This window comes from Poeciliopsis prolifica, unplaced genomic scaffold (assembly GCF_027474105.1).
Source record: "Poeciliopsis prolifica strain line A6 unplaced genomic scaffold, Auburn_PproV2 SCAFFOLD004, whole genome shotgun sequence".
NCBI classification, from domain to species: domain Eukaryota; kingdom Metazoa; phylum Chordata; class Actinopteri; order Cyprinodontiformes; family Poeciliidae; genus Poeciliopsis; species Poeciliopsis prolifica.
In genome coordinates, this window is record NW_026562379.1 from 10857734 (window position 1) to 10883312 (window position 25579).

At 37.1% G+C, this 25579-nt stretch overlaps 2 protein-coding genes across 3 annotated transcripts; both read left to right on the plus strand.

Moving 5' to 3' along the window:
* Positions 1-2068: 2068 nt before the first annotated feature.
* On the plus strand, positions 2069-14727 carry LOC129358963 (phosphatidylinositol transfer protein alpha isoform-like). The gene is made up of 12 exons (XM_055028254.1): positions 2069-2184; positions 4065-4095; positions 9195-9340; positions 9609-9700; positions 9928-9935; positions 10014-10088; positions 11821-11898; positions 12756-12833; positions 12912-13022; positions 13148-13270; positions 13874-13931; positions 14016-14727. The coding sequence occupies exons 1-11, from the start codon at positions 2168-2170 to the stop codon at positions 13919-13921; spliced, it is 807 nt and encodes a 268-aa protein (XP_054884229.1). The 5' UTR covers positions 2069-2167; the 3' UTR covers positions 13922-13931; positions 14016-14727.
* An 80-nt stretch (positions 14728-14807) lies between these two features.
* Positions 14808-25170, plus strand: LOC129358961 (inositol polyphosphate 5-phosphatase K-like). 2 transcript variants are annotated; one of them, XM_055028253.1, is made up of 13 exons: positions 14808-15204; positions 15519-15594; positions 17721-17825; positions 18272-18380; positions 18527-18643; positions 19158-19333; positions 19405-19516; positions 19626-19735; positions 21828-22047; positions 22547-22684; positions 22754-22837; positions 22920-23024; positions 23773-25170. In XM_055028253.1, the coding sequence occupies exons 2-13, from the start codon at positions 15530-15532 to the stop codon at positions 23860-23862; spliced, it is 1431 nt and encodes a 476-aa protein (XP_054884228.1). In that variant the 5' UTR covers positions 14808-15204; positions 15519-15529; the 3' UTR covers positions 23863-25170. The 2 variants fall into 2 exon arrangements, with proteins under 2 accessions (XP_054884228.1, XP_054884226.1); XM_055028251.1 differs by lacking the exons at positions 14808-15204; positions 15519-15594 and adding an exon at positions 15616-17374.
* The last annotated feature ends 409 nt before the right edge of the window (positions 25171-25579 follow it).

Sequence of the window (25579 nt, forward strand, 5' to 3'; positions counted from 1 at the left end):
TTTCTAAATTCTTTTCTAGTGATTTAGAAAAGGAGAGACAATACTTTTCTATATCACTAGGTGTCAGACTTCCATGTTAAAGCTAATATTTAGACAGCATTGTACATTGTACAGCTGGGCTGCAAAAAATGACAGAATTCACCCAAATTCTTTTTTATTGAAATACTTTTTGAAACTTTTTGTTCAATGTATAAAGTTAAGTGACTGTCACAACTGAAACCACAACCTTTTTTCCAGGTCAACTAGAGAAAAAAAAATACCTAAACCATCTTGTTTAAAAAATTAATTGCTTGTAATTTGTATTCATGAAACAAATGCTGGGTCCAGTCTTAGTCTGCAAATGATTTTCTTAGCAGAAGTGATTGCTTGCAAACCTTAATGAGTAACGTCTGACCCATTTTTCTTGGGAAAACTGTCCCTCAGCAAGAGAACTGTTAGTAGAAACAACAGAAAACATGAAGTCCTTCCAGGAGTTCTGCAAAACAGTTGTTTCCAGGATCTTTGTCTAAAAGTTTGAGAAAGAACAAGCAAAATTGGATGATTGTAGAAGACAAACTTCTGAGGAAGAAAACTTGAAGCAATTTGGTAGGAAATGAAAAATAAAAAAGGACAGAACTATTAAGAAATATAATGCTTTGCATAAGCATTCATACACATAGTTGTCCTTCTGACAGATTTATAACACTCTTGGAAAACATAACAATTAAAAATGGATACCATAATCCAATGTGACATGCTGATGGTGTGAAAGGAGAAATGAGTGAATCTACAAACCAAAACAATAAAAAAAAAAAATTAAAATACCAAGGAAAATAAATGAATGATTGAATACAATAATAAAATGGTCTGAATACTTTTATAAAATAAAGTATTATAAAAAAACATGAATAGTTGAGATTCACATTGTGATTTATTACTTAAAAAAGTGAACATAACTATGTCATAACTTTGCAAGTTATTTCATTAGTTCAGTGGTGTAGAAAGGAATGAATGAATGTTGGATTTGTTCATTTAAAACAATTTTCCATGAAAATCTGATTTTTGAGCTGTTTCCCCCATTTGTGATATTTATAGCTACTCTTGTTTTCCAGTTCAAGGAAATGTACATTTAGTAACAGCAACAAATGTGAGGAGGTGAAAAACATCATTTATCTTATTATTGTTGTATCTCCCATAGAAGACAAAGACGTGCTGATAAATGGACGAGGCAGCTCAGTAGAGAACATGAGGTTGTGTGTTCCCAGAATCAAAAGTACATGTCTAGAATATGGTCTGACACATTGTGCAGAACTCAGAGTGAGTGACACTCATTTTATACATGGTAAGAAATGCAAGTCTCCCAGTTAATACACACAGTCAGTCTGAATGATTGAATGACTTCAACAAACAGAGTGATGAAGCGTTTTAGTCCCCAGACCAGCACAATAGAAAATGTGGGCTTTTTCTTGAAAGACTGTTGCTGGTTTCATATTTTCTGTGCTAAATGGCACTGCATATGTCAGAGTTTGACAGGAAATTGCTTCTGAACTTCTACATTTTTTTTCCAATAAAGGAAAATTGCTTAGCTATAAGAAAATAAAATAAAAATACCAAGGAAAATAATGGATGTTCTGCTTCTGTTTAGACTAAATTGAGGCAAGAGAGGTAGGTACGAACTTTTGGGTCTGTACCCACACGCGCTGTAGCCACACGTGTGTGCGCGCGCGCGCGCGTGTGTGTGCGTGTGGAGAGAGAGGAGGGAGTTTTTTGCCTGAGCTCAGGCCGCTCTGGACTTAAAGTCGCCTTGGGCGGCTGCCCATGTCACCCATATCAGAAACACCATAACTGCACACTGGGCATATCAACGGGCTCTGCTTAGAGGTGGATATACAAACAGAGTAGTGAAACTACATTTGATTTGTGCGGCGCATACAGTTAGTCCGTTTTTTACCCAATAGCGAAACGTGTGGCTCGAGAAAAACTGGTAAAGCTGGTTGATTATTTTCCGACAGAACCTGAACGCAACTGCTAGTTACCTGAAACAAGGTGGGGACTCCTCCTCGGCCGCGCCCCTTCTACACACAAGGCATCCAACAGGAAGAAGAACCCTTTCAAAGCGCTGAATGAACAGCTCGGTTCCGCTCACTCCGCACTCGGACACGGACGTTTGGACGGACGCACAGCCACCATGCTCATTAAAGAGTTGTAAGTTCGCTTTGATTTTAAGTCGCTGCGTTGTTTCCATTTCACTCCAACGACTTGAAAAGTCTGAACTAAAATAAAATCTGATGAACTGCTAGTAAACTGCTAACTAGACCTTAAAACGTAACATGAATGTTTCCTACTGTATGACTCACTTTTACTTGCATTTCCCCCCCTCAAAAGCGGCGTCTTTTCTCATATTTTTTTAGAATATAATCGCGGAGTTGTTCAAGGCAGAACTTCATTTAGATTTCTTCCTGTTTCTCTCAATTTTTCGATTTAGCAAATGTGCAAAGAAGAGTATTTAGAAATAAGTGCGGTTGATCTCCTACGTGAATATATGAAACTTCGGTTTAAGCAGGTTTACTGAATTGCGCCTGAAACGGCAGTATAATGGAGTTAAATGTTGAAAGTGGACTTCAGAGCAGTTTAAAGAACAGGAACACGGAGGCTAACGGAGCAGTGAGGTATTCCCCCGCTCCATTTCCTTTCCTGAAACTATTATCCCACGCTAAAAACAAGTATTGTTTAATAAGATGTCGGATTGCATTAAATGAAACATACCGGTGAATTTACAAGAGGACGTTGTTGCTGCATTTCTTTGAAAAATGTCCTTACAAGACAAGTGTTTGGGCTTATGAGCTCCTGTGGTTTATCACTTCTTGTCATATGCACATCAGTGCTGGGACGACATCCAGCTATGACTGTCATTTGACCACGGTGCAAAGTACATTACCAGGCACTGCAATGCTAATTACAATCCCTAATAAAGCTGAATGTGCTTTTAGGCCATAGTAGTGCTAGAAGAACATTTGAATTGTTTCTTTTCTTCTTTTGAATCCGAACATTTGATCTTATTTTTAGCCCAGTAGGCAACATGTTGATGCCTTAAAAGCTCCTCTTCCACTCTGATCCGTCTTATGAAATATTCAAGCTCAGCGAGACTGACAACAGTGAGTCATTAATTCACTATTGTATAGGAGGACAAAGAACGCAGACAGACACTCAAAGGTAAAGTTTCCACTAAAACCTCAAGACTTGTTTGTTCGCTTTATGGGACACGTCTTGAATGCAGCTTCATAATTTCCTCTTCCTGCTCTTTTAGTTCTTGTGATAGTGGAGACTCCAGCAGAAGATCACATGCTTTGCTACTTCCCAGTGTACATTGTGAATTCATTGTATAAGTGCACTTTTTTTCATCGTCGTTCTGATTGTTACCGTGTGCAGATAGGAAAAATAAATATGTTTGTGTCTTTTCTTCATAACTGTGTGATCCATGGGGTGAGGCCTTGGTTTCGCCTGTTATTGACCTAAAGTCTTACTCACCTGTGCCTGACGAACCTTATCTCTCTGAGTCCTACTGTATATTTCAGCTCATGTGCAGTGGAAGTTAGATGAGTTGTGCGTTAAAGTAAAAGCCATGGCCCATAAATGCAGCTGTTTCCTCATCTCTTAATGGACTATCACTGTGGACCAAAGATACTATCCAGGAGTGTTTAATACTATCCAAGTGTTTTTTTTTTCTTTCTTTCCAGATAAAGAAGTATCTGTACTAACATCTGTACTTGTACAGATGTTAGTACTTTCACAATAAAACTCAGCTTAAATCTGAAAGTAACCTTTCAATGCTTTGCCTTTATGTACTTTCTTGGAAACTTTTAATTATCCTGGGTAAATATTAGTATTTGCAGGTAGTACTGTTCCTCTAAACCCCATAGGATTATGTAATCACTATTTGACTGAAAAGAGGAAAAGCTTTGTAATTTCTCTTTGTACAGATGTGATGTCTCAGCAGTAAATCTATAACTAGTGTGTATTCATCACTTCCCGCTGATGTGTGCACTCTGAGTTATGTTTGTTTTTCCTCTCTCTCTCTTTTACAGCCAGATTGTCCTGCCCATCTCAGTCGAAGAGGTACTCATTTAGTTACTTCAATTTCAATCATATCAAAAATACAAGATTATTGCCTTCTGCAGAGTGTACATGTTTTATATTTAGAAATGTGTTGGATTCCCACTGTCTTTTATCTGTTTTGTTTTTGTCACTTGTTGTACAGTTAGAGATGCAGCTAGCAGAATCTTGTGCCTATTTTTTTATTGGCAGCTTTTATAAGATGTAGGAATTTTTGCTCATTCTGATTTTGAAAGTATGTCTTTTAGTTTTTCTGCCGAAGCAGATGCTGATTATTTATGAGCAAAGACGGTTTCACACTTATTTCAGTTTGTGATTTGGACCCTGCTGTCTCTCCAAGATGATTGATTACCGCTCTTGAAGATTAAGTGTTAGCCAGGAGTTTGTTTGGTCAGGGTTAATTTACTGTAATGCTGGTTTTTCCTGAATATTCAGGTTAGATGAGTCCCTCCCTTTTAATTCATTGTGCATTTTAATTCAAATGTCATTTAAAACAAAGTGCTGTTTTTTTCTTCTAGTGTGTCACACAGAGCAAAAGCCAGCATTTCACTCAAGCACGTAACCAGTTTGTCGTGAGACCGGCTTTTCCTCCCGTCAGGGTGGAAAGTTGGTTCACCTGTTAGTTGAGCAATAGGAACGTTTTTGCCATCTTGCCTTGGATCACATTGGATATAATTTAGGGATGCCATATGCAATCCTAATGCTTATCGTGGATTTGCAGTTTCAACATTCAAAACCATCTAACCCAAACGGATGGATGTTGTTACTTGTTTTATATTTTGACAGAGTGGAGGTGAAGAGTTTACTTCCCAAAGCTGGCTCAGCCATGCTAGTGGCTGACCTGGTTCCTATTGCACTGTGCTTGGGTCAGATGAATGTCTCACTCTGACACAAGAGCTAAGCTTCTCATCTAGCGCTAAACAGGTAAAAAAGTGTAACCCTTCCTTTAGATCAGGTTTCATGAAGTTTTCATCTGGGGAGTTACAAATTAATAATGCATGCTAACGCATCCAGGGTGTCTACAGTCAGAGAAACATAGAGCTCAGTTCTGGCCTTGGCTTGCAGGATTGTGTTTTTATGGTCAGTAATTTATATCAAAATTATATATTATTCTTTCAGAATTAGTGACTAAGCTTCTATTTAAAATACTCTCAATTTTGAGTCTATCAGATTATCAGGTTTGAAACTAGATTAATGGAAATAATCAGCTGAATTACTGAATGAAAAGGGTCAGGATATGTTGTACCGGTAGTTTAGATAGTTGCAAGAAACCAGAGTCTAAAAAATGCTACTAGTGTGTCCAGATTGTTGTCAAAATATGGAAATTCTGGATCAAAAGTCACAGAAAGGAATCAGCTGTTTCTGTTTGAATGTTTACATAAAACATTAGTATCACATTATCGCCTTTGTAGCTCATCAGTAATTTTCGTTTGAGAAGTTGATGCCGTGCTAACATGCAGGTCATGCAGTTTATATTTGAAAAAAAGAACAGCATAATTTGCATTTTGCATTCTACACCTGTTATTATTTTTATTTTGCTGATCTGGGATCGTCCTGCCATCTTTTTCACATTTTTATTGTCAACTGCTGTCTCTGCTTAAGAATGACAGCTAGTACACTCTTCCGGATTGTAATGCTCTAAGTGGACGTTTTTAATTAATTGATTAGGACTAATTTTAATCTAATGAACACTTGCAAACAGATTTTTTGCATCCCTACTCCACGGTGAGGGAGAGGAACCAGGACACACTGTAGGGAATCTGTTTCTCTGTTTGCTTTGGATTCCCCCAGAGAATCTGGTTCAAGTGACAGTGAACTGATCCTAGATTAGATAGAGATGACGTCTATAATATGGAACAAATAACAAGTCTTGACTTGGAAACCTCAAAGATCCAAAATGCATATTTCCTAAATGAATTACCTTGAATCTGTGTTGAATCCAATAAAAAAGAGGTTAAAAGGCCTGACTAATTTTATTATTGCATCAAAAAATAATTGACACAAATTCTGAATGGCAGAATGTTTATTCAGCTCTGACTCAAAAAAGAGCTTGATGTTTTGGTCAGATTGAGATTAAAGTTATTCTGATGTTTCTTTGTATGACTCAGCCCATAGCAGCCTTTTACTGTGGTGATTATGGCTCTTGTTCAACTTTAAAACACACACCTTGTCCCTGTCAGGCTATAGCAGGCTGTCTTTTTCTTTGATCAGCCTGATAGATGCAGTTCTGTGTTTGAAGCTGTAATGGTTGCTGTTGTCTGGTTGCTACTTGCTGATGATGACTGTTTGTTTCCTAATGGGAGCTGCCTGCTTTTGTCGTTGGTAAGTCAGACTGGTTCTACATGGCAGGTAACATTCCTTGTCTCAAAGGAGAAACTGAACATCCATTAGTAACATAAACAAATTGTCGGGCCGTGCTTCTGTAGCAGAGGGGTTGTCTGAATCCAAATACAAGATTAGGTTGTTATCTGTGTGGCTGGGCCGCTTGAAGCACCAGCTGTGGCATTTCCTCTTCAACTGTAACCCATTGGTAAGCACGCCACATGATGACACAGCAGCTGCCCTGGTGGACAAGACGTCTCAGCGTTGCATAAAACAGCCGACAAGCCTTTTTGTTTTGTCAGAGTGTGTGACAAAGCCGACTACACCCAAGATGTAAGTCACTGTTTCCAGTGCCACAGCAGTTCTGCCTGGCTTGGGAGGAAGAGGAAGAAAGCCAAGTTAGACAAGCTCACACAGCTGCTTGTCCTCTGAAAAAGCATTAAATTGGTAGTGGCTGGAAAACTTTATGATTGGTCAGTGCTGCTCTTTATAAGCTTCTCTTACATAGCTCTCCTGCAATTAAGAGTACTTTGAATGACATTTTTAAAATATTTTCAACCTGTATTATTTGTGTTGACTTCTTCTAGAAGTGCTTTACATAGTCATCACGTTCTTCTCCGACACTTAAACAGATGTAAAATCTCTGACTATCTGAGTTATGTTGGCACACTCTGAAACATTCAAAGCAGCACCTTAGATTGTAGCATCCTAGTTAAACGCTAACTTTGTGTAGCCTTGGCTGTCCAGCATGTCGGGATAATTAGTACCTCAGTACAGAGATGTTTTGGTGACTCCGTTCATGAAGAAAATTTTATTTGAACTTGAACTCCAAAGGATAATCTTGCAAATCACCCTAAGCAAATCATTCCAACTGGACAGAGATGTTGGGAGGAAAATCTATCAGAGACCCAGAGAGACTTGAGGCTAAGGCAGAACTTCACCTTCCACAATCAGAGCAAATCTGTGTGGAATTTTAATTTCAGTATAAATCCCGATGTTCTGTGAAGGGCTGAGTTTTTTGTGAACAAACAACATGAGCTGCAGCTAATGATTATTTTATTAATAGATTAATCTATTGATTAGTATGAATCATCAGGTTAAACAAAATTGCACATTCAGATTTTTCATTTAACCATTTAAGTTTTTTATGCAATATTTTCAATGCTGTTTTTTTTTTTATTCTTTAATGCAAAACTTATTTTTTTGTACCGTTTACTATGACTGTTCTTTCAACAAATGGCCTTTCTTAGGTTGTTTACTCCCATTACTGGATTACTTATAGTTATTTCAACAACTGAGCTGTTTAATCTGTTGCCTGAAAATAAAACGTGGCACATCTGCAAACCTACCTAGACTTGTTCGTCTATCCCAACTGACTCCTCTGCAAAGATGGCATAAATAAGCAGCTCAGAAGTAGAGTGTGGCTCTAGTGGAGCCACAGCTCTGGTGGGAGAATCTGTTGAAGGATAACTGTTTGTCATGCACTACACAAACAAAAAGGAAATTACTAAAAGAATCTTCTTGGCGGTTTGCCACAAATCAAGTAGTGACACAGCAAACGTGTGTTGCACATGTGTTGCAGAATGCTGTGGTATGAACACATAATCTCCAATATGAAGCAAAGTTCTGGCAGCATTATGATGTGGGGATACCTTTCTTCAGCATCAGAATTGGTGGAGCTAAACATTGGAGTTAGGTTCACCTTTCAGCAGGTTGACGACTCTAAGCATGCAGTCAGAGAAGCTAGGAAATGTTAGAAAGGCCCAGTCAAAGTCCAGACCTAAATTCACTTAAAAATATGTGGTAAAACATGAATATTTCTGTTTACAGGCACGATCCATCCAGTTTTATATCTGTATTGGCTGATATTGACGACTGATTTCAAGTTCCATTATATTGCTGTTTGTTTACATGTTTCTGGTATGACCGTGTGATATTTGATCATGTAACAGTGATGGTGAGGCAGTGCATGATTGTAGGAGTGTTTAACTGAAGCAGAAAAGCAATGTGTGTGGTTGAATTTACACAGTTTTGAAAGTGTAAGGACATATATAGAATATATCAGTAAATATTTGTTATCGGCCATAACCTCTGTTTGGCCCAAATTTATTTTTATATTGGTGGGACCCTCGTGGTAGAGGACCCAATTACTTGCAGCTGTAATTGCATTGAAAGGTGGCTAGAATCAGAAGGCGTATTGGAATAATGTATTCTGCATTTTTCAGATTTTTATTTCTTACTCGACAATTATGCACTACTGTTTGTTTTTTCTATCACAGGAAATCAAAATAGAGTACAGGGTTTCCCCCAAAAAACTTGCTAAGCCTGGTTGTTGGGCCGCTGGGGCAGTCATTCTTCCAGCAGCCTGTCTTGTTTTTGAGTTAAAAATGTTTAAAGCTGTCAGGAAATTTGAATGTATCACTTGATAATTATGTGTTATTGAAAGATTAATACCTGAACACCAACTATAAAGTCTTTAAAAAATCCAAACATACAAGAAAAAACTTTTAATAACTAAATGATGCTTAGTTGGTGGCCCGCTAAGCTTATAATTCACTGCGGGAAAACCCTGGCGCACATCGACATTTATGGTTCTAATGTGAAAATATTAAATAGAAATTATTTCTTTTACCTTTTGTGTTCTTCCAATAAAGAAAATTTTAAGATATTGGATGAGGACTTGCACTTACAAAGATTTAAGAAAGAACTGTTAATAAAAAATTTGTATTTAAAACTGAACAAACCTTTTTTTTAAAAATTGATTTCTTGGTTCTTTTCAGTACCAAGTGGGGCAGCTGTACGCAGTAGCAGAAGCCAGCAAAAATGAGACAGGAGGAGGAGAAGGTGTGGAGGTCCTTGTGAACGAGCCATATGAGGAGAATGGGGAGAAGGGGCAATACACCCATAAGGTTTACCACCTCCAAAGGTAGGTGATCTTTGGTTAGCCAAACCCTTCATGCATGTCACAATTTTCTTACTCTGACTTTCCTTCATGTCAAAGTTACCATTATTGTTGCTAATTATGGTTAAACTTTGCAAAACCTTAAATTAATCTCTACTAGTATGTCTGTAAAAATGTTACATTTAGAGTGGGATTTGTTTAATTTATACAGCATAAAATGTATGACAACAGGAAAATGAAGTGTAAAAAAAACCAACAGAAAAACATTCACTTTGCATGTTTGTTTCTGCAGCAAAGTGCCGTCATTCGTCCGCATGATCGCTCCAAAAGGTTCTCTTGAGGTCCATGAGAAGGCCTGGAATGCATATCCCTACTGCCGTACAAGTAAGTCACACTGCAGTGTACACATACAGCAACATGTGACGCACTGAACCCTGCACATGGGTGATCAACTCCTTCTCAGTTGAAACCCTTTTTCCTTGAGATTGATATAAACCTCAATGCAAAAAGTATGGCTATGTTGAAATCTGCAGATTGTAATTACATCTTTTAAAAAAATTTTCTCCTCACAATCCTTCTTCCATCACCATCCACCTCTTCTTCTGAAACAGTCCTTACAGTAAGTATTTGTGAATCATACTTAAGTTGAACACACTAATATTGCATGTTCACTGACCATTCTGTCCTGCAACTACAGAACGTCTATATGAAAGAAAAGTTCATGATCAAGATTGAGACGTGGCACAAGCCTGATATGGGCAAACTGGTGAATGTAAGTCACAATGTCCACTGCTGCTATTAGATTTAGTTTGAACTTACAGAGAACATTTAAGCAAAAAGCCTGGATGTGTAGAGGGGAAATCTGCTGGTCAGAAGCCTAAAACCTTTATGCCAGTAGTTTCTGCAGCAATCCCACTGGAGACTAAATTACACACTAGTGGAGTTGCAGTTCAAGTCCAGGCAGATCAGGGGGAATGTGTGAGACTGTGGATTTAGGCCACAGTCATTGTCATTTTAAAAATTAACATGACTATCTAAAAAGGGTTATGATGGGACTTTTATGATCTTTTCAGTCAACTTGATGAACAGAAAAAGTGTACCACAATCTTTCATACAAACTCAAGAAAGTACTTGCTAAACTTTTAGTTGGAAGCGCTAAGGCAGGGGTGTCAAACTCATTTTCATTTTGGGCCATAACAGAAGTATGAATGTTCTTAAACGAATGGTTGTTCTAGGATATATTGAAAAATCTAAATGAACTGTGAAAATGCCAATAAATAATGGTATCTCCAGAATGATTGTTTTAGTGAGGGTCTTTTTGCAATCAAAATTACAGGTTCTGTGGTGCCAATTTAGAAAATTTTGCCATGATTTTATATGATATTTGTGCTAGTGTTTGATAAATGTGACTTTTCATTACAGATTATAACTTGACTGGTATCTAAAGTAAGGCTGAGGTACCAGTCACTTAAACTCAACATTTTAGACCAATATTGAGAAATTTTGCAGTAAAATCAGAGAAAAATGTGGAGATTTGTTGATTTTTGTGAATTTTGAAAATTTGTGAAAAACTAGAGGGCCTTATTGATATAATTTGTAGTCTGGAGGGCCACACAAGAAGCTACAGCGGTCCAGATTTGGCCCCCGGGCCTTGAGTTTGACATCAATGCGCTAAAGTTCAGCTGAGATTAATTTAAAAGAATGGGAGAAAAATTAAAGTTTACACAGACGGTCATGATTTTGAGGGAATTATGTCCACTGCCTTCTGCCTAAGCAGTAAAATAAAATATTAAACAATCTTAGGTTGACACAGAACCCGCAGATGTTGTACTCTTCAGAATATGAATGTTATCCTTCATTTATAATTGAAGTCATTGTATGCCAATGTTGCATGTAGTTCTGGGACCTATTAATACAAAACAATAAAGCTTTGTGTTTGTGTGTTTATATTCTAATGTGATAACACAAAACCTGTGCATGTAACCCAGCAGCTCCAATGCAGTTGTGAATCAGGGTGCTGAAAACCACACAGGATGCTCGAGGTTTCTGATGTTCAGACAGATCAGTTATTTCCAAAACTTCATTTTTCACTGAATGTTTAAAACTCAAACAATCCTGCCACACATAAGTAGCTTTTTCTGTTTTTATTGACCACAAGGTAATAAATCAGTATATTAAAATGAACCAATAAGAAGTTGTGAATGAACATGTCAAATGTGCAGAGCATGTGCAGAGCTGCATTTTACCTGCATGTCTGCTCGGCAGCATGTTTACCCAAGAAAAGAAAAACATGAAACCTTCTCAGTTGTCCATTAACCCCTGGATCTTAACTACTTCTCTTCAGATTGCTCCCACATTTGACACATGTGTTAAATTATCAATGCAAGAGCTAGAGTTCATAAAGCGTATCTGCTTTGTAATTGGCTGTTTCTGTTTTAATTCTGCCACTTATTTGAGTCCTCCCTGTTCAATGAAACCCTGAACATTTCTTTACTACTCTGCAGGTACATAACGTGGAGAAATGGGATTCAGTTGAAGTTGTTAAAATTGACATTGCAGATAACAGCTGCATCAATGAAAAGGTAAGAAAACATTTTAGAAACTTAAACAAGACCAGTTTTCAGCTCAGATTCTTCTGTGATGAATGCTTCTAAATATAACCTTCAGATGCTGTTTTTAGTACTCTATCTTTGTACAGAATGCTGAACGAATAACTTGCTTCACGTTGTTGCTTTCAAATGTTTTTTTTTTAATCCATTATCAGTCCTCATCATGCTTTTTCTGAATTTTTATTCCTTTAAAATTTTTAAATGTTAGTGTAGCTGTCTTTTTTTTATTAGTGTTTGATATACAGTTTTTTGTGTTGTTACTTGATCCTAGGAATATCAAAAATAGGTAGCAATATTGATTAGGATTATTTTATTGCTTATGCATAATACTTGGTCTATCAGTGTACTTTAGATATAAAAATGGGTTCTCATAGAAATATCATGATCAAAATATATTTTGTTTTTATTAAGTTACTTCTGAAGTATATATGAGAAATCTTCAGTCATATTTTCTGCAATTTCAACCTCTTTGACTCCACTTTTAGCTCTGTAAATCTACCATAAAAATATTTTCACATTAAGAAATAAAACTTGAATTTTTGAAGAAATTCCGAAACATGGACGTTATAAGGTCAGAAATTAAATTATTATGGGTCTGTTAAAAGAAAAAAAAAGTGGAAAAACAGCATTTTAATTGGTAGTTAATAATTTAGGGACAAAGTTGGCACCATTTAGTTTGCCGTCTTTGTCATATCTCCATCAAATTTATTAGTGATATGAAGAAAAGAATAATGGAAAATGAGATTTCTTCTGAAAATACATTCAGTAAAGGAGTGATTAGGTATTTTCTTGTCTCAATGATATTTTACATGCTTCCTTGATTTTTACAGGACTACAAAAAGGAAGAAGATCCTGCCATCTTTAAATCAGAAAAGACAGGAAGAGGCCCTCTGAAAACTGGGTGGCAGGTACAGAATATTATTTTGTGATTAAAATACCTTAACTTATTTAACTTGTTAATTTTTGCTTTTTCTCTAAATCTGCAGAATGAGCTTGCCAACAACAAAGACTGTCCTCACATGTGTGCCTACAAATTAGTCACTGTTGAATTCAAGTGGCTGGGACTACAAAACAAGATGGAGAGCTTCATTCAAAAAGTAAAAGAAATGTTACAATTGTCATATTTTGATTTGTTGTAGAATTTGGCCTTTGTTGTAAAAATGGTTGACTTCTGTTTCCATCCCTTTCAATTTCTGTCATTTCCCACTTCTGCTGTGTCCAGGTGGAAAAGCGTTTGTTTACCCACTTCCACAGGCAGCTGTTTTGCTGGATTGACAAATGGATTGAGCTGTCGATGGACGACATTCGGCGTATGGAGGAGGAGACGAAGAAGGAACTAGATCAGGTGAATGAAATGTAGAAAAATATGTTTGGATATCAGTCCAAATGTTGATGCATCTCTAGTTCCAGTTAAAGTGAACAAGACTTAGTACAAGACTTCATACAAAGGAAATGACCTAATACAAATATTTTAAAAGCAGCTTCTTTGGACTGTGTGCTGTAAGAGTAAATTAAAGTATCACCTGGCAGATTTAATCTGTCTAAATTTGACTGCACCCTGGACTGCATGTATTGAATGGATCAAACAAAATAAATCCACCTTGAGAAATTCCTTTTTCAAAAGTGTAATTGTGGGGTTATGGTGACATCTAGTGATACTCATATCAAACTGCAATCTCCACTTCCTCCTCCATACAGGTACAGTTCAAAACTTAACATACTAACTTAACTTTCAAGCATGACTTCATAATTTTCACCCCATTTCAGGAGAGTGAAACTCGTATTTAAATCCAGTACAGGTGAAATTCAATATTTTAAGTCTTTATTTACTGTCATTTTGATTATGGCAAAAATAGAATATTAGATAAAATATTCTATGAAAAATGTATATACAAGAAAAGTAAGATGTAGCTGTGCACACTTCTCACTACCATGTTTCTGTCAATAGATGAGGGAAACTGAGGAGGTCAAAGGAATGGGTGCCTCTGATGAGTGATGTCAAAGCTGTAAGTCAGAAATAAACATTTATATTAAATTAATGTTTCTCTAAACAGAATTAGTCTTATTGTGTCTTCTGTTTTTCTACCCAGACCCATGTGATGCTGGAGGACCTGACCTTGTCCAGCAAGCTTGCCCTCCACTCACCAGGCTGACTGGAACTACAGTGGCTTCCTAGGCATAATCAAGAACACCTGCCCCTTACATCTTAATAAAGATTTGCTCTTAATAAGAGCTCATTATTGCAAAGCACTCGTGCATATTTATGTACTATTAAATTTGACTACGGCTGCTTTTAGTTTAGTTTTTTATTTAAGATGCAAGTTAAAAGATCTTCTTTTTGGATTAAATGTTCTTGTTTATGCCTATTCCTAACAATTTTTAAAATATACTGGTGTGGGTTCTCTGGGCATAAAGGATTTGTTAATCCTCTTGATTTTGTATTATTTCTTTGATTTATTGTTTACTTTCCACAGTAAGGAAACTTTTCTATCAATATTTGTAAGTGTTGTTTGTTTTTGTACTGTAAGTAACTAGAGGAGTCAGGAATATTCTCCCTGTGATGGTTTCTGTGGCACTGATGTTATTTCCTAATTTTGTCCAAATTATCATTTGCTCCACTTTTTGTGCCTTCAATCATGCCATGATTGACTGAGACAATAAAAACTTGAGGATAGATATTTTTAGACACATAAGAGTGTTTAATAATGAGCTACCAGCACTAGATACTTAATAATTAAGATCAAGGTTTGAGTGTTATGTCTCCAAGAAGCTGAATTGATTAAAGATTTAAAAAAAATTTGTCATTATGAGTCTTGTCAGATGTCAGTTGCAAATATTCTAGAGTTTTATGGGATGTGTGCGTTGTATTAAATACATTTTTCATTGGCAACATGTAGTTTGACATTGAATTCTGGAAGAATCATATTAAGAGGAGCAGACAATCATTCCCTGCTTGCGTAAAAAAAAGTTGATTCAACATTAAAGCATATTTACAAATCTCACCAACATTAGTGTTACAAGAACTAGATAAACCGATAAATGGAAATAATTAAATCCAGATGTTTGTTACCTCTTTTATTTGTGAAATCCAGACTACACACATCTATTAGATAGTAAACGACCTTGCAACTCACAATATGACCAACACGCTGACGTATAGAAGAAGCAGCTCTTAGAGGAAGTCTTTTATTTTGAAAGTAAACTACCTGCTTTCCGGTTAGGGGCGGGAACAACAACAACATTGCACTTCTGCGGCTTCTGACTGTTGTACTCCTTCGTGTAAGTTGATTTTAAAGCCAAAATAAATATGACCAAACCCTTTCAGGTTGAACGTGATAATATAACATCTGGTGCATCTCGTTGCTTCGGGTATTTAGTACTTAATTTAAAACAGGGCCCTCTTTAGCTTGCTGCGCAATGCAGCTAGCGTTGTATTTCGTTACAGTAGCACATCACCAGAGGATTTGGAACCAACGGTTTGTAATAAATAAGTTTACAGAATTCAAGAAAAAATAATAAAAGGTCTGATATTGGCTGATTAGCTGTTTCCAATGACGAATCTGGAGTTGAACTGTTACATCTGGTGCTGCTAGGTGTAGAGAGGATGGATGAGAACGAGGAGAAACCAGATGATCATCAGCCACTGGAGAAGGAAAGTGAAAGATTCAGGTAGGATCTTCTTCCGGTTAATGAACAAGTCAATCAAGTCATATTGATGTTCTGCTCTGTAATACTGAAGGTGGATCTGGCACAAGTTAGAAACCAGGTATAAAGTGTTACCTGGTTAACAGTGTTGGGTGAAATGAGATGATGCTTGGTGCATATCCCCTCAAACAGAAAGTTAATCTTACTTTTCTTTTTTGTTGTTTATTGCTTTTATGTTGCCTGCAGCACTTCTGTGATGTTTTAGAATCTTTTAAACAAACTTGAAATACTTCCTATGATTTGCACGTATAGAATAGAAATCTTTTATTGTCCCACGGTGGAAAAATTCAGGTGTAACACCAGGATTGAAGCATGGAGGCTCACACGAAGGTAAACATGTATTTAAAAAATTGCACAAAATTAAGAATTTTTAGCCACAGCAATACTTATAGCCATGTATTTGCTGCTATATTTAGTACTAAGCTGTCAGCATTAGATCTTTTAAGACCTTGAAGTTGCAAGAAGGGTCTCCATGGATCCATCTATTTGTTCATCCATTGTTCTTTGCTTAATTTGGGATGTTCACCAAGGATCACTCTGTTTACAGTATTGTGATTGAACAGAAATCACTTTTTGCCATTTACCCATCAGCATAAGGGGCTTCACAGAAGGTCACAAAAATGTTTTCCCTGCACTGAGTTCTGGACCTCCCATAGGATCTTCTTCTTTTGAGATGAGTCCGGACTGTCAGAGGAATCCTGATCAGATGTCTGAACCAACTCAGCTGACTCTTTTTAATGCTTTATTTTCTACTGGCGAAGCTCTTTTCATGGTCTTGTTATTTCTGTTGTGATCTCGATGTCATAATCATAGGGTAGGTGAGGGTAAAACTCTTCATCATGACATCCTACTTTACATTGTAGCACCAAGTTAAAAAGTATCTTCATCAAGTGTCAGCATGAAGCTGTTCTCCTTCTTCTCTCAAAGGTTTTGGTGTAAATAGTGGATCTGCTCTTTGAGCCGTGCCTGGTACTGCAGGGATCTCTTTAAAAAGCCTAATTGCGTGAGTCATGTAGGATTGAATGTGTTGTAACTCTAAACCCGGAGCACTATTTACCACTCTACTGCATTCTGATGGGCGGATTAGGTTGCTCAACAACATACACCTAATGCGGATTTGGAGTGAAACAACCGGCCAGCGTGCTGCCGTCTAGCTGAGGCAGGAGCAGTTCTGATCTCGTTTGCAATGTGCTTTCTCAATTATTTTAATAGGCCTATTGTTGGGACATTTTCCAGTGAGATTAGAGGTAGAGTTCAGAGCACAAAGACGACTTGTAGACAAATGAGCCAATTCCCTAATCTCCCTGCCCAGCTACTCAGCCTGGGCTTTCTCCACTTCCCCTTTAGTGGTTTGATTCTACACTAAAAGCACTCTTGTTTCCCTTGATTCACTCTTTAATCAACCCGTTTTTAATATTTTTCACTGAGTGCTTCAGGTAACTTTAGAACCTTCTCAGTGGGGGATTCAGGGAGTTGTTACTGGATTTGCATCTTGAGCCAGAATGGACGAAATCAGCAGTCTGCTGGGAACCATGGGGCGCCTCCGAAGTGACACCCTCTCTTCTGATGCCACACAGTCAACAGCGAGCAAACTGGCTCTGCGCCATCGGCTAAACCAGCTGATGACCTGCGTGGATGACCTGGACCCCAAAACCGAGCTACACCAGAAAATGATCAAGACTCTGGATAGTGCCTTCCTCTCCTGTGCCAAGAGAGCCAACAAGCCAAAAAAGGACAACTTCAGGTGGAACAATAAGGAGCTGAACGCAGAGATCAGTTTTTTAGAGAAATATTTTTGCTCTGTTTTTTTATTTTTTTTTTATCTATGCCCCTTTCTGTTCTCAACAAAAGTCTTTTTTTCTCCTTCATAACTTCTTCTATTTTTCTTCAATTTGTAGCTCTGAGTTGAGTCTGAATAAACTGTAGCAGCTTGATTTACTTCCAGCAGCGGTATCTCACTGCTGCCATTGTAACAGCGTTCACGCTCAGGTTTGATGAGCTTTTCTTTGGTTGGTGGTTAAAGAGAAGCGCTGACCCAAAAAGTTTTACGAATAAGTGGAAGCAGAATGATCTTTTTTTCCATCTTCCAGACTTCACATGGTGACGTGGAACGTGGCGACGGCTGGTCCTCCTGATGATGTGGCCTCACTTCTCCACTTGAATTCACCAAAGACTCCTGACCTCTATGTCATAGGGTATGGCTGAAGTTTTCTTTTTCATAGTTGTACAAATGGCAAAACTGTTGGTAGGCCTTTGTTAATGAATAAAAAAAAACAGAGGTCACTGAAATAACTTGAAATTGACTAAAGTAATAAAAATGAAGCAATGAAAATCATGCACTGCTGTCTCATTAAGAGTTACAGAAATAGTTTTTTTCAGTGATTGCTTCAAAAGATTGAGCAACAATAAAGTTATAGGTCTGTTTGTTTTTTAAAATTATTCAGTTGAAATTCATATACAATGTCAAATTTCCATAGGCTATTTTCAGTACATTTTTATTTATTATTACTTTTATTGCTTTCAAGTTATTTCTGTGGCCATCATCTAGATATGATGGATTTTTCCATCATTGCTAGAGGGGTACCAACAATTTTGTGTGTATTTATATGGCAGATTGACAGTCATACCTGTATGTGCGCAGGTTGCAGGAAGTGTACTCAGGACCAGTGAGGTTTGTGTCGGACATGATATTTGACGACCCATGGAGTCAGCTGTTTATTTCCACACTAGCTCCGTTAAATTATGTCAAGGTACATTTTCTTTATACACCAACTAATGGACATATTCTGCATAGTATTCTTACTACACTGCTTACTGTCTTATTATTAATCGTCTTACTAAACAGTGAATGCTTTCAAACTAAGGGTTGTATATGTTGTGAAACAAAATGTTTCAGCTGTCATCGATAAGAATGCAGGGTCTGCTGCTGCTCTTCTTCTCCAAACTGGAGCACGTCCCCTTCATCAGAGACATCCAGGCCACCTACACCCGCACTGGCATATTTGGTTACTGGGTGAGCAGTAAATACACACAGAAAATTTCAATTTAATTCAAATTGAGTTTTGAATTGAAGCACATACACACACATGCACGCGTGTGCGCACACGCATACACACGCACACACACGCACACACACACACGCACACACACGCACACACTAGTTTGTATTTATACTCTTATTAGGACTTTATAATCGGGTAAAAAGAGGGCCTAAGCTGTTTCTGAATCCAGTGATGTTCTCACCAGGAGTGTTTGAAAACAGTAATGTGTCACTATTTGTTGTTAAATACATAAAAAACTTAATGTGAAAAATGTGAGAGCACATTTTCAAATGCACACTTGAAGTTTCACATTTTTAGTACAATAGTTCCTAAAACCACACTGCATCCTTATTATTCTGTTTGATTCATGAAGTGAACCAAAAATGCAGAAGGAAATTTTTGTATGTTTCAGTGCTCCGTATGTTTTTACTCTTACTCCTGCATGTTTGACTGTTTTATTTCTCTCTCTTCCTGTTTGTCTGTCAGGGTAACAAAGGCGGTGTGTCGGTTCGTCTGTCTTTTTATGGACACATGCTCTGCTTCCTCAACTGCCACCTGGCTGCTCATATGAACTATGCAAATGAAAGGGTGGATGAGTTTGAGCACATCATGAACACACAGACCTTCGATTGCAAGAAAGCTCCAAGAATAATTGACCACAGGTGAGAAAACACACATAGCTCAAACAGCATAGGTAACATGTTTTATTCATTTCTGCTGTCGTTCTTATCAGGTTAGTATTCTGGTTTGGAGATCTCAACTTCAGGATCCAGGACCATGGCATGCACTTTGTCCGCTCGTGTATCAACAACCAAACCTACAACCTGCTTTGGAGTCATGACCAGGTTGGACTTTTTCACGGTCTTTCAGCTCGTATTTGTGAGAAAATCCAGGGGTCATCCATCAGTACTTCGCTAACTATGATGATGTTGTGTAAAAAACTTGTGTTTTCAGCTGATCATGTTGAAGAAAAAGGAACAGCTGCTGCAGGAGTTTGAAGAAGGACCACTGGACTTTCAGCCCACATACAAATTTGACTTGAACTCAGATACCTATGACAGCAGGTACTCAGATTGAAATCATGATGATAATTAAAATCATAATTTTATTTCCAATTTGTGTTCATTTTATCTTCGCGTCTTTTTAACTTTACAGATTCTACACAACATGGTTTGGCTTTATGTAAGCGTTCCTAAAGTCCAGTCATATGCACATTTTCCTGAAATACAGAACCTTCTAAAGTCACTGCTACTCCTGAACTCTTCCACATTTCACCATGTTATAAACACAATTTATAAACACAGATACAGATAAGACCAAAATTATTCATATTCGTTGCAGATTTAGTTTTAGTTGTCATTTCATTTTACCAGCATGTTTCCTCTGACTGGAAGCAATGGTAATAGTTTTTGAGTGACCCAGTCAGACTCCTGATCAGGAATTATAGAAAGGCCTTCATTGTTATAGTGCCAATAAATATCTTGCCATATATTGTTTATAAGGCTATAGGTTATTATTGACGTGACATTTTTAGTAAATTGTAAATAAAACCAGGTCAATTATTTTTAAATGATTAAATATCTTTACTCTTTTCAAGCAGTTTTATTGTTTTTCCAACATGCTCTTAAGAGCCTAATCTGCCAGGGGTATGAATACTTTTGGGCTCAAATTTACATTAAAGTTTGTTGCTGTAACATGACAAAATCAGATTTAAATAAACAGTAATTACCTTTTATGAAAAATGTTTTTTTTACATGTTTGTTAAAACTATTACTATGTCCTGACAGATAATCTGAAAAATTGTGCTCCTCTCCCTCCGTTCTGTGGTCCTACTGTTGTTCGCAGAAATACAACAGTCTGTCTGAAACAACCAAATAGAGCCAGGAGGAGGATCTCAGCGCTGTTGCTCTCTGCTGGGCTACACTCCTTTCCTACACCAGAGCCTGAAAACTCAGGCTAGTTAGCATGGCCACCGATGATGGAGGATAAACTGTTTTCCTGTGACAGGAAGTTGTTTTCTCCACCATGATCACATTTAGCACAGCGCTAAGGCCTTCTTCCTGGCTCTGATTGGTTGTTTCTGACTGAACAGTGTATTTCTGCAGCCAGCAATAGCAGCACTGGGAGGACATATAGGAGCTCATTTTTTCTCACAGATGTTCTATGTCTTGGTATGCCATCAGGACATAGTGAAAGTTTTAAGAAATATATAAAAAAATATATTTTTATAAAAGTTTCATACTGCAGCTTTCAAAAAGGTTTGAGAGATATGAATGCTTTAGCTAGGCTCTGTATTTAGCTGTACCTAATTCATCTAACCATGCTTTAATGTGCATATGTACCACTTTTACCTCCTACTAAAAGTGGCATTGTATCTTGAATTAAATTGAGTTTAGGTCATCATCAGCAGGTTGCAACACAGATCCATATTCTACATATTTCACCCCAAAGCCAAATTTTCCTAAATTTTTGTGAGGATTACATGTTAAATGCTATTTGTATAAGAAATATGGATTGTGAAGCATCATTGGTATCCGTTACCTGTATTGCCTTCTGTTAACCCTCACTGTTTGCCACCATACTGCTACTTTTCATAATTGTTCATGTAAAAGGAAGCATGTTTTCTAATATGGCTGGCTTAATATCTAACATGTGTGGACAGAAATAAGGGTTGCAGCAATTCTTGACCAGTGACTGTATGAGTTTCATAATGTTAACAGGAGTGATTGTAAGATTACACCTTGAGTGGATACAAATATTGATGCTGCTCTCTGCATTATTCAGGGTTGAATACTTTGCTTTTGTATCTAACAGTGGAAACAAGCAGTTGGCTACACAAAGATGGGAAATAAATATGTTGTACATGTTTTAAATATCTGCAGCCTTAACAGAAATAAAAGATTCAAATATTTGATGGAGAAAAATGTCAATATAGACAAAGTTTTATTCTTTCGCCTCTATAATATTGCACCGCTATGTGCTGGCTGATCACCTGAAATCTTTACCAAAGCATAAAGTTTGTGGTTGTCATTTCATCAAACATGAACAGGTTCAACAAGTTCTTGTTTACAAAAACTTGTAAACAAGTGTCAAGCACTGTTTTATTTGCCAAATTGACATTTTCCTTCCTTGTTTTGTCTGTGATCACCTGTTTAGCGGTAAGAAGCGAAAACCTGCCTGGACCGACCGGATTCTGTGGCGGGTCCGACCCAAATTCCAATCCAATGACGAGCAAGATGAAAACGATGTAAAGGAGAGGAGTCGACTGAAAGAGGAGGAGGAATATCCTCTGAAGGTCCGGCAGGACTTATACACCAGCAACATGGAGTACAGCATCAGTGACCACAAACCTGTGATCGGCATCTTCACCCTGGAGGTGAGAAACTCCATCAAGCGGGAAGAAATTGATGAATCAGAGCTCAGTTCTCTTGCTTTGTGTCTTCATTCTGCATTAATACAGTTTGAGCTCAGGGCCTCTGTTTTTGGAACCAAAGTAAGGGCTGCATACGTGAACTGAAACCTCTTTTTGCATTCATAGAAATGACAAGAATTGCTATTGAAAATATGAGATTTAACCTACAGATGAGCTGCAGTCCATATGTATTCAGAACCCAACAAATTCTGACTTCTGAGTTGGAAAAATTAACCTTAAGGTCCCCCAGATTCAGACTTCCCAGTTAGGAAATCAGAGAATTTTTCAGACAACTTTGTGATTTTGAGTCATTTTAAGACGAGATGAAAATGAAGATGAACTTTGTTTTTGTAATCTTGACAATAGGTATGAATAAATACACATTGTTTGGTATAATCTTGCTTTATAATGATTGTCTTTAATAGTTAAACACCCATTAAATTTGGTATCTTTATCCTTAAAGCTGACAAGGATGCACCGAACTCCTCTTGTGAGTCTGCATGCAGAAGGCGACTGGAGTGCGGACATTGACTCCATTGTTCTCTACAACCCCTTGCAGCCCTTCCCATCCAGTTCTTGGGACTGGATCGGGCTCTACAAGGTTATCCGTCCACCAGCAGCTCATTAAGGTTTCTGTTTCAACCTCACTCACTCCATGTCTGGATTTCAGGTTGGATTCAGTAGCATGTCGGACTACATCACCTACACATGGGTCAAAGACGATGAAGTGGCCTTTAACGACAAAGTGATGCAGGTAGGAGCTAAAGAAGCTTGGAGTGTTGCTGAGCCTGAGTAGAAATGTTTGCAGAGGGGTTTTACTCTTTTGTTGTTTTTAGGTGTTCATGGGTAAAGAGGAAATCCCGGTTAGGGGGGGAGAGTGTGTCCTGTGTTACTATAGCAGCAAACTGCGGTCCATCATTGGAATTAGTGAACCATTTAAGGTGAGTGATCAACAAAATCATGCATTAATATGAAAGAAAGTGTGCATTAAATTAGGATTGATGAAATGATTGTGCTTTTGGAATGTTTTGATTTGGGGACATAATTCTTCAATATGTTAGTTATTAATATTTCTACTGGATTACTGTCAGCTGAGCACTCATAGCAGGGTGTTCACACATCCTCAAAAAGTCTGAAAATCATGTATCCAAACTTAAGACCTTAAAATGTCTTAAATTCCTTAGAAAATACATACCGGTAAGTTGATCTGAAATACTCATTAGTCTGTTTAATCTCCCATATTAAAGTCCCATAATTTTTTTCATGGGACTTTTCTGTTAGTCAAAAATTGAGATATCTTCATTATATTCGGACTTGAGGCTACTAAGGATGCCACCGATTAAGTTGCTAATAAATCCTTGCCAGCTCTGTGGTTTTTCTTCATCTTCATTGATAAGTGTAAATTATCGGCACTTGGCTGGATGACTTTTGTCTGTGCCTTTAGCTCACTTCTGTTGCCAACCAGTACAATACAACATGCATTCTGTGGAAAAAAAAATGCATGGCGCTATTATATAAAATATAGTATTTCCTTTTGTTCATTTGAGTTGGTGACATCTACAAAAACCCTCCATAAAGGAACATTTTACGACTCAAATTTTCTAAATTTTTCCAAGGAATCGCCTAAAACTCAGTGTTGTTTCTTTCTTTCTTTATTTATTTATTTATTTATTTTTTTTGTATTTTCAGGTCCAAGAGTCCAAGGTAGCTGTAGCAGAAGGCTTGTTTCCTGAGAGGATCAATGGACTGGACAGAATAGCAAGAAATGAAGACTTTTGAAGCAAATTGCTCCCAGATGTGGAACAAATGATCTGACCTTAACTGGCCCGGTTTCTTGACCTCCAGCTCAGAATTCAAATTAGGAATCTCATCCCGACTGACGCCAACACCTCTGTGGTTGGTGTATTTTTCTGGAATGAATGATCTTCTGGTAGACAGACCAGCTACCTGGTAAATGTCCAATATCTTATAGATGTAAAGATGAAGGATGTTGGAGAATTTCCTTTAGAGCAGCTCAGGGACGAAGAAACTATGGCAGGTTTTCTGCTTAAGCTCGGCTTCTGTTAGAAGACAGCAAACTTCCAGTCAGCTTGGAAAAGGGAATTGGGAAGCAAACTGTTCTCTTTCCATGCTATCTTAATTACACCAATTTATATGTAAACTTTTCACATTTTCAGCAATTTTATGCTTTTTCTGAGAGCCAGTCTGTGCTTGTGAAAAGCACTGATTCCTCATTTTACAGCATCTTCTCTCATTGAAGAAAATAACCTTAAAAAAGAGATTATTTTGTTAAATTATAAAGTGTGCAGAAAGTGTGAAACATTTAGAAAAATGTGAAGTTTTTGTTCTGCATTGCTTCTGTGTACTGTCATGAAAAAAATCACTGCTGTTGTGTGAAAGCTAGATGTGATTGTGATTTTAAATTATTTGTGATTATTGATATTAGAGACAAGCTGCTGTACAAAGACAATTTGACCGTTTGGATTTTAAAGATCTCCAGTTGTTCACTGAGAACTGAACTGCTGTTTTATTAGTTGGATCCATTTCCAATGACTACAGGTCAGCTTTGCAACTTCAGCCCATAGGAGTTTAAAAGAAAATATCAAAATCATTCCCTTTAAATGTAGATTGTGGCATCACTGTAAACTTAATGAATGTTTTTGCACTGTTTAATGTTTTTAAACATATATATATATTCACTATGTTATATAGTGAATATCTATTCACTATATAAAATATAGTGTTCACTATATAACATAGTGTACGACTATATATATATAGTATATATTTAAAAATTGTCATTATTTTATTCAGCATATGTTATGTGGCAAATTCATCAAGTGCCTTCAAAGCTATTGTCTAAACTGAACTGTATGCTGCTTGCCGTAACTTTGACCTCTTCATCACCAGTTCCTTATGTTTAATCTTTTGACATCTATATTGCTTATTTTTTCAGATCTCAGTTTGGTCTTTCTGTTATAAACTTAGAGCCATATCTCAGCTCTCTGGAACTTGTTTTGACTTTTTTTGTCAGCTGCTTCTTTCCAAATGTACTGTAAAAAATCTTTTCAAAAATAAAACTTATATAATTCCATACTGTCTTGGTTTTATTCATTTGTTGGTATTTATGCTGGACAATGTACAACATGTACTGGTAACTGGCATTTTTAATCAGCTTTGAGCTCACTTACTGTAATTTTTGCACAATTTTTAGATAATCTAGGAATGTAATAAAGAGTTAACACTTTAAATACTAAACAAAAACTTATGTTCTATTAACACAGATGGTAAATAACAGCATTCAGGATGGAAATGATGTGGGGACATGACTTGGTAAATGTCAGAGAACTGATGTAGCCTATTCAGAAAAAAAAAACCTGCTAAAGAATCATAATATAAACCAATTAAACTGATTGATAAAAAAAATGAGATAATACACTTAATTAATATTTGTCTGAATATAGTGGCCGCTTTTTAAAATGCTTTAAAATTGAAT

Bases quoted from the DNA above. Each gene is read 5' to 3' on its own strand.
- LOC129358963 (XM_055028254.1), top strand. The intron at 4,096-9,194 runs GTACTCATTTAG...GGTTCTTTTCAG, and splicing joins TGCCCATCTCAGTCGAAGAG to TACCAAGTGGGGCAGCTGTA. The intron at 13,023-13,147 runs GTAAAAGAAATG...TGCTGTGTCCAG, and splicing joins TGGAGAGCTTCATTCAAAAA to GTGGAAAAGCGTTTGTTTAC.
- LOC129358961 (XM_055028251.1), top strand. From the start codon at position 17,133: ATGGACGAAATCAGCAGTCTGCTGGGAACCATGGGGCGCCTCCGAAGT. The intron at 17,375-17,720 runs GTGGAACAATAA...TCCATCTTCCAG, and splicing joins CCAAAAAAGGACAACTTCAG to ACTTCACATGGTGACGTGGA. The intron at 18,644-19,157 runs GTGAGCAGTAAA...TTTGTCTGTCAG, and splicing joins CTGGCATATTTGGTTACTGG to GGTAACAAAGGCGGTGTGTC.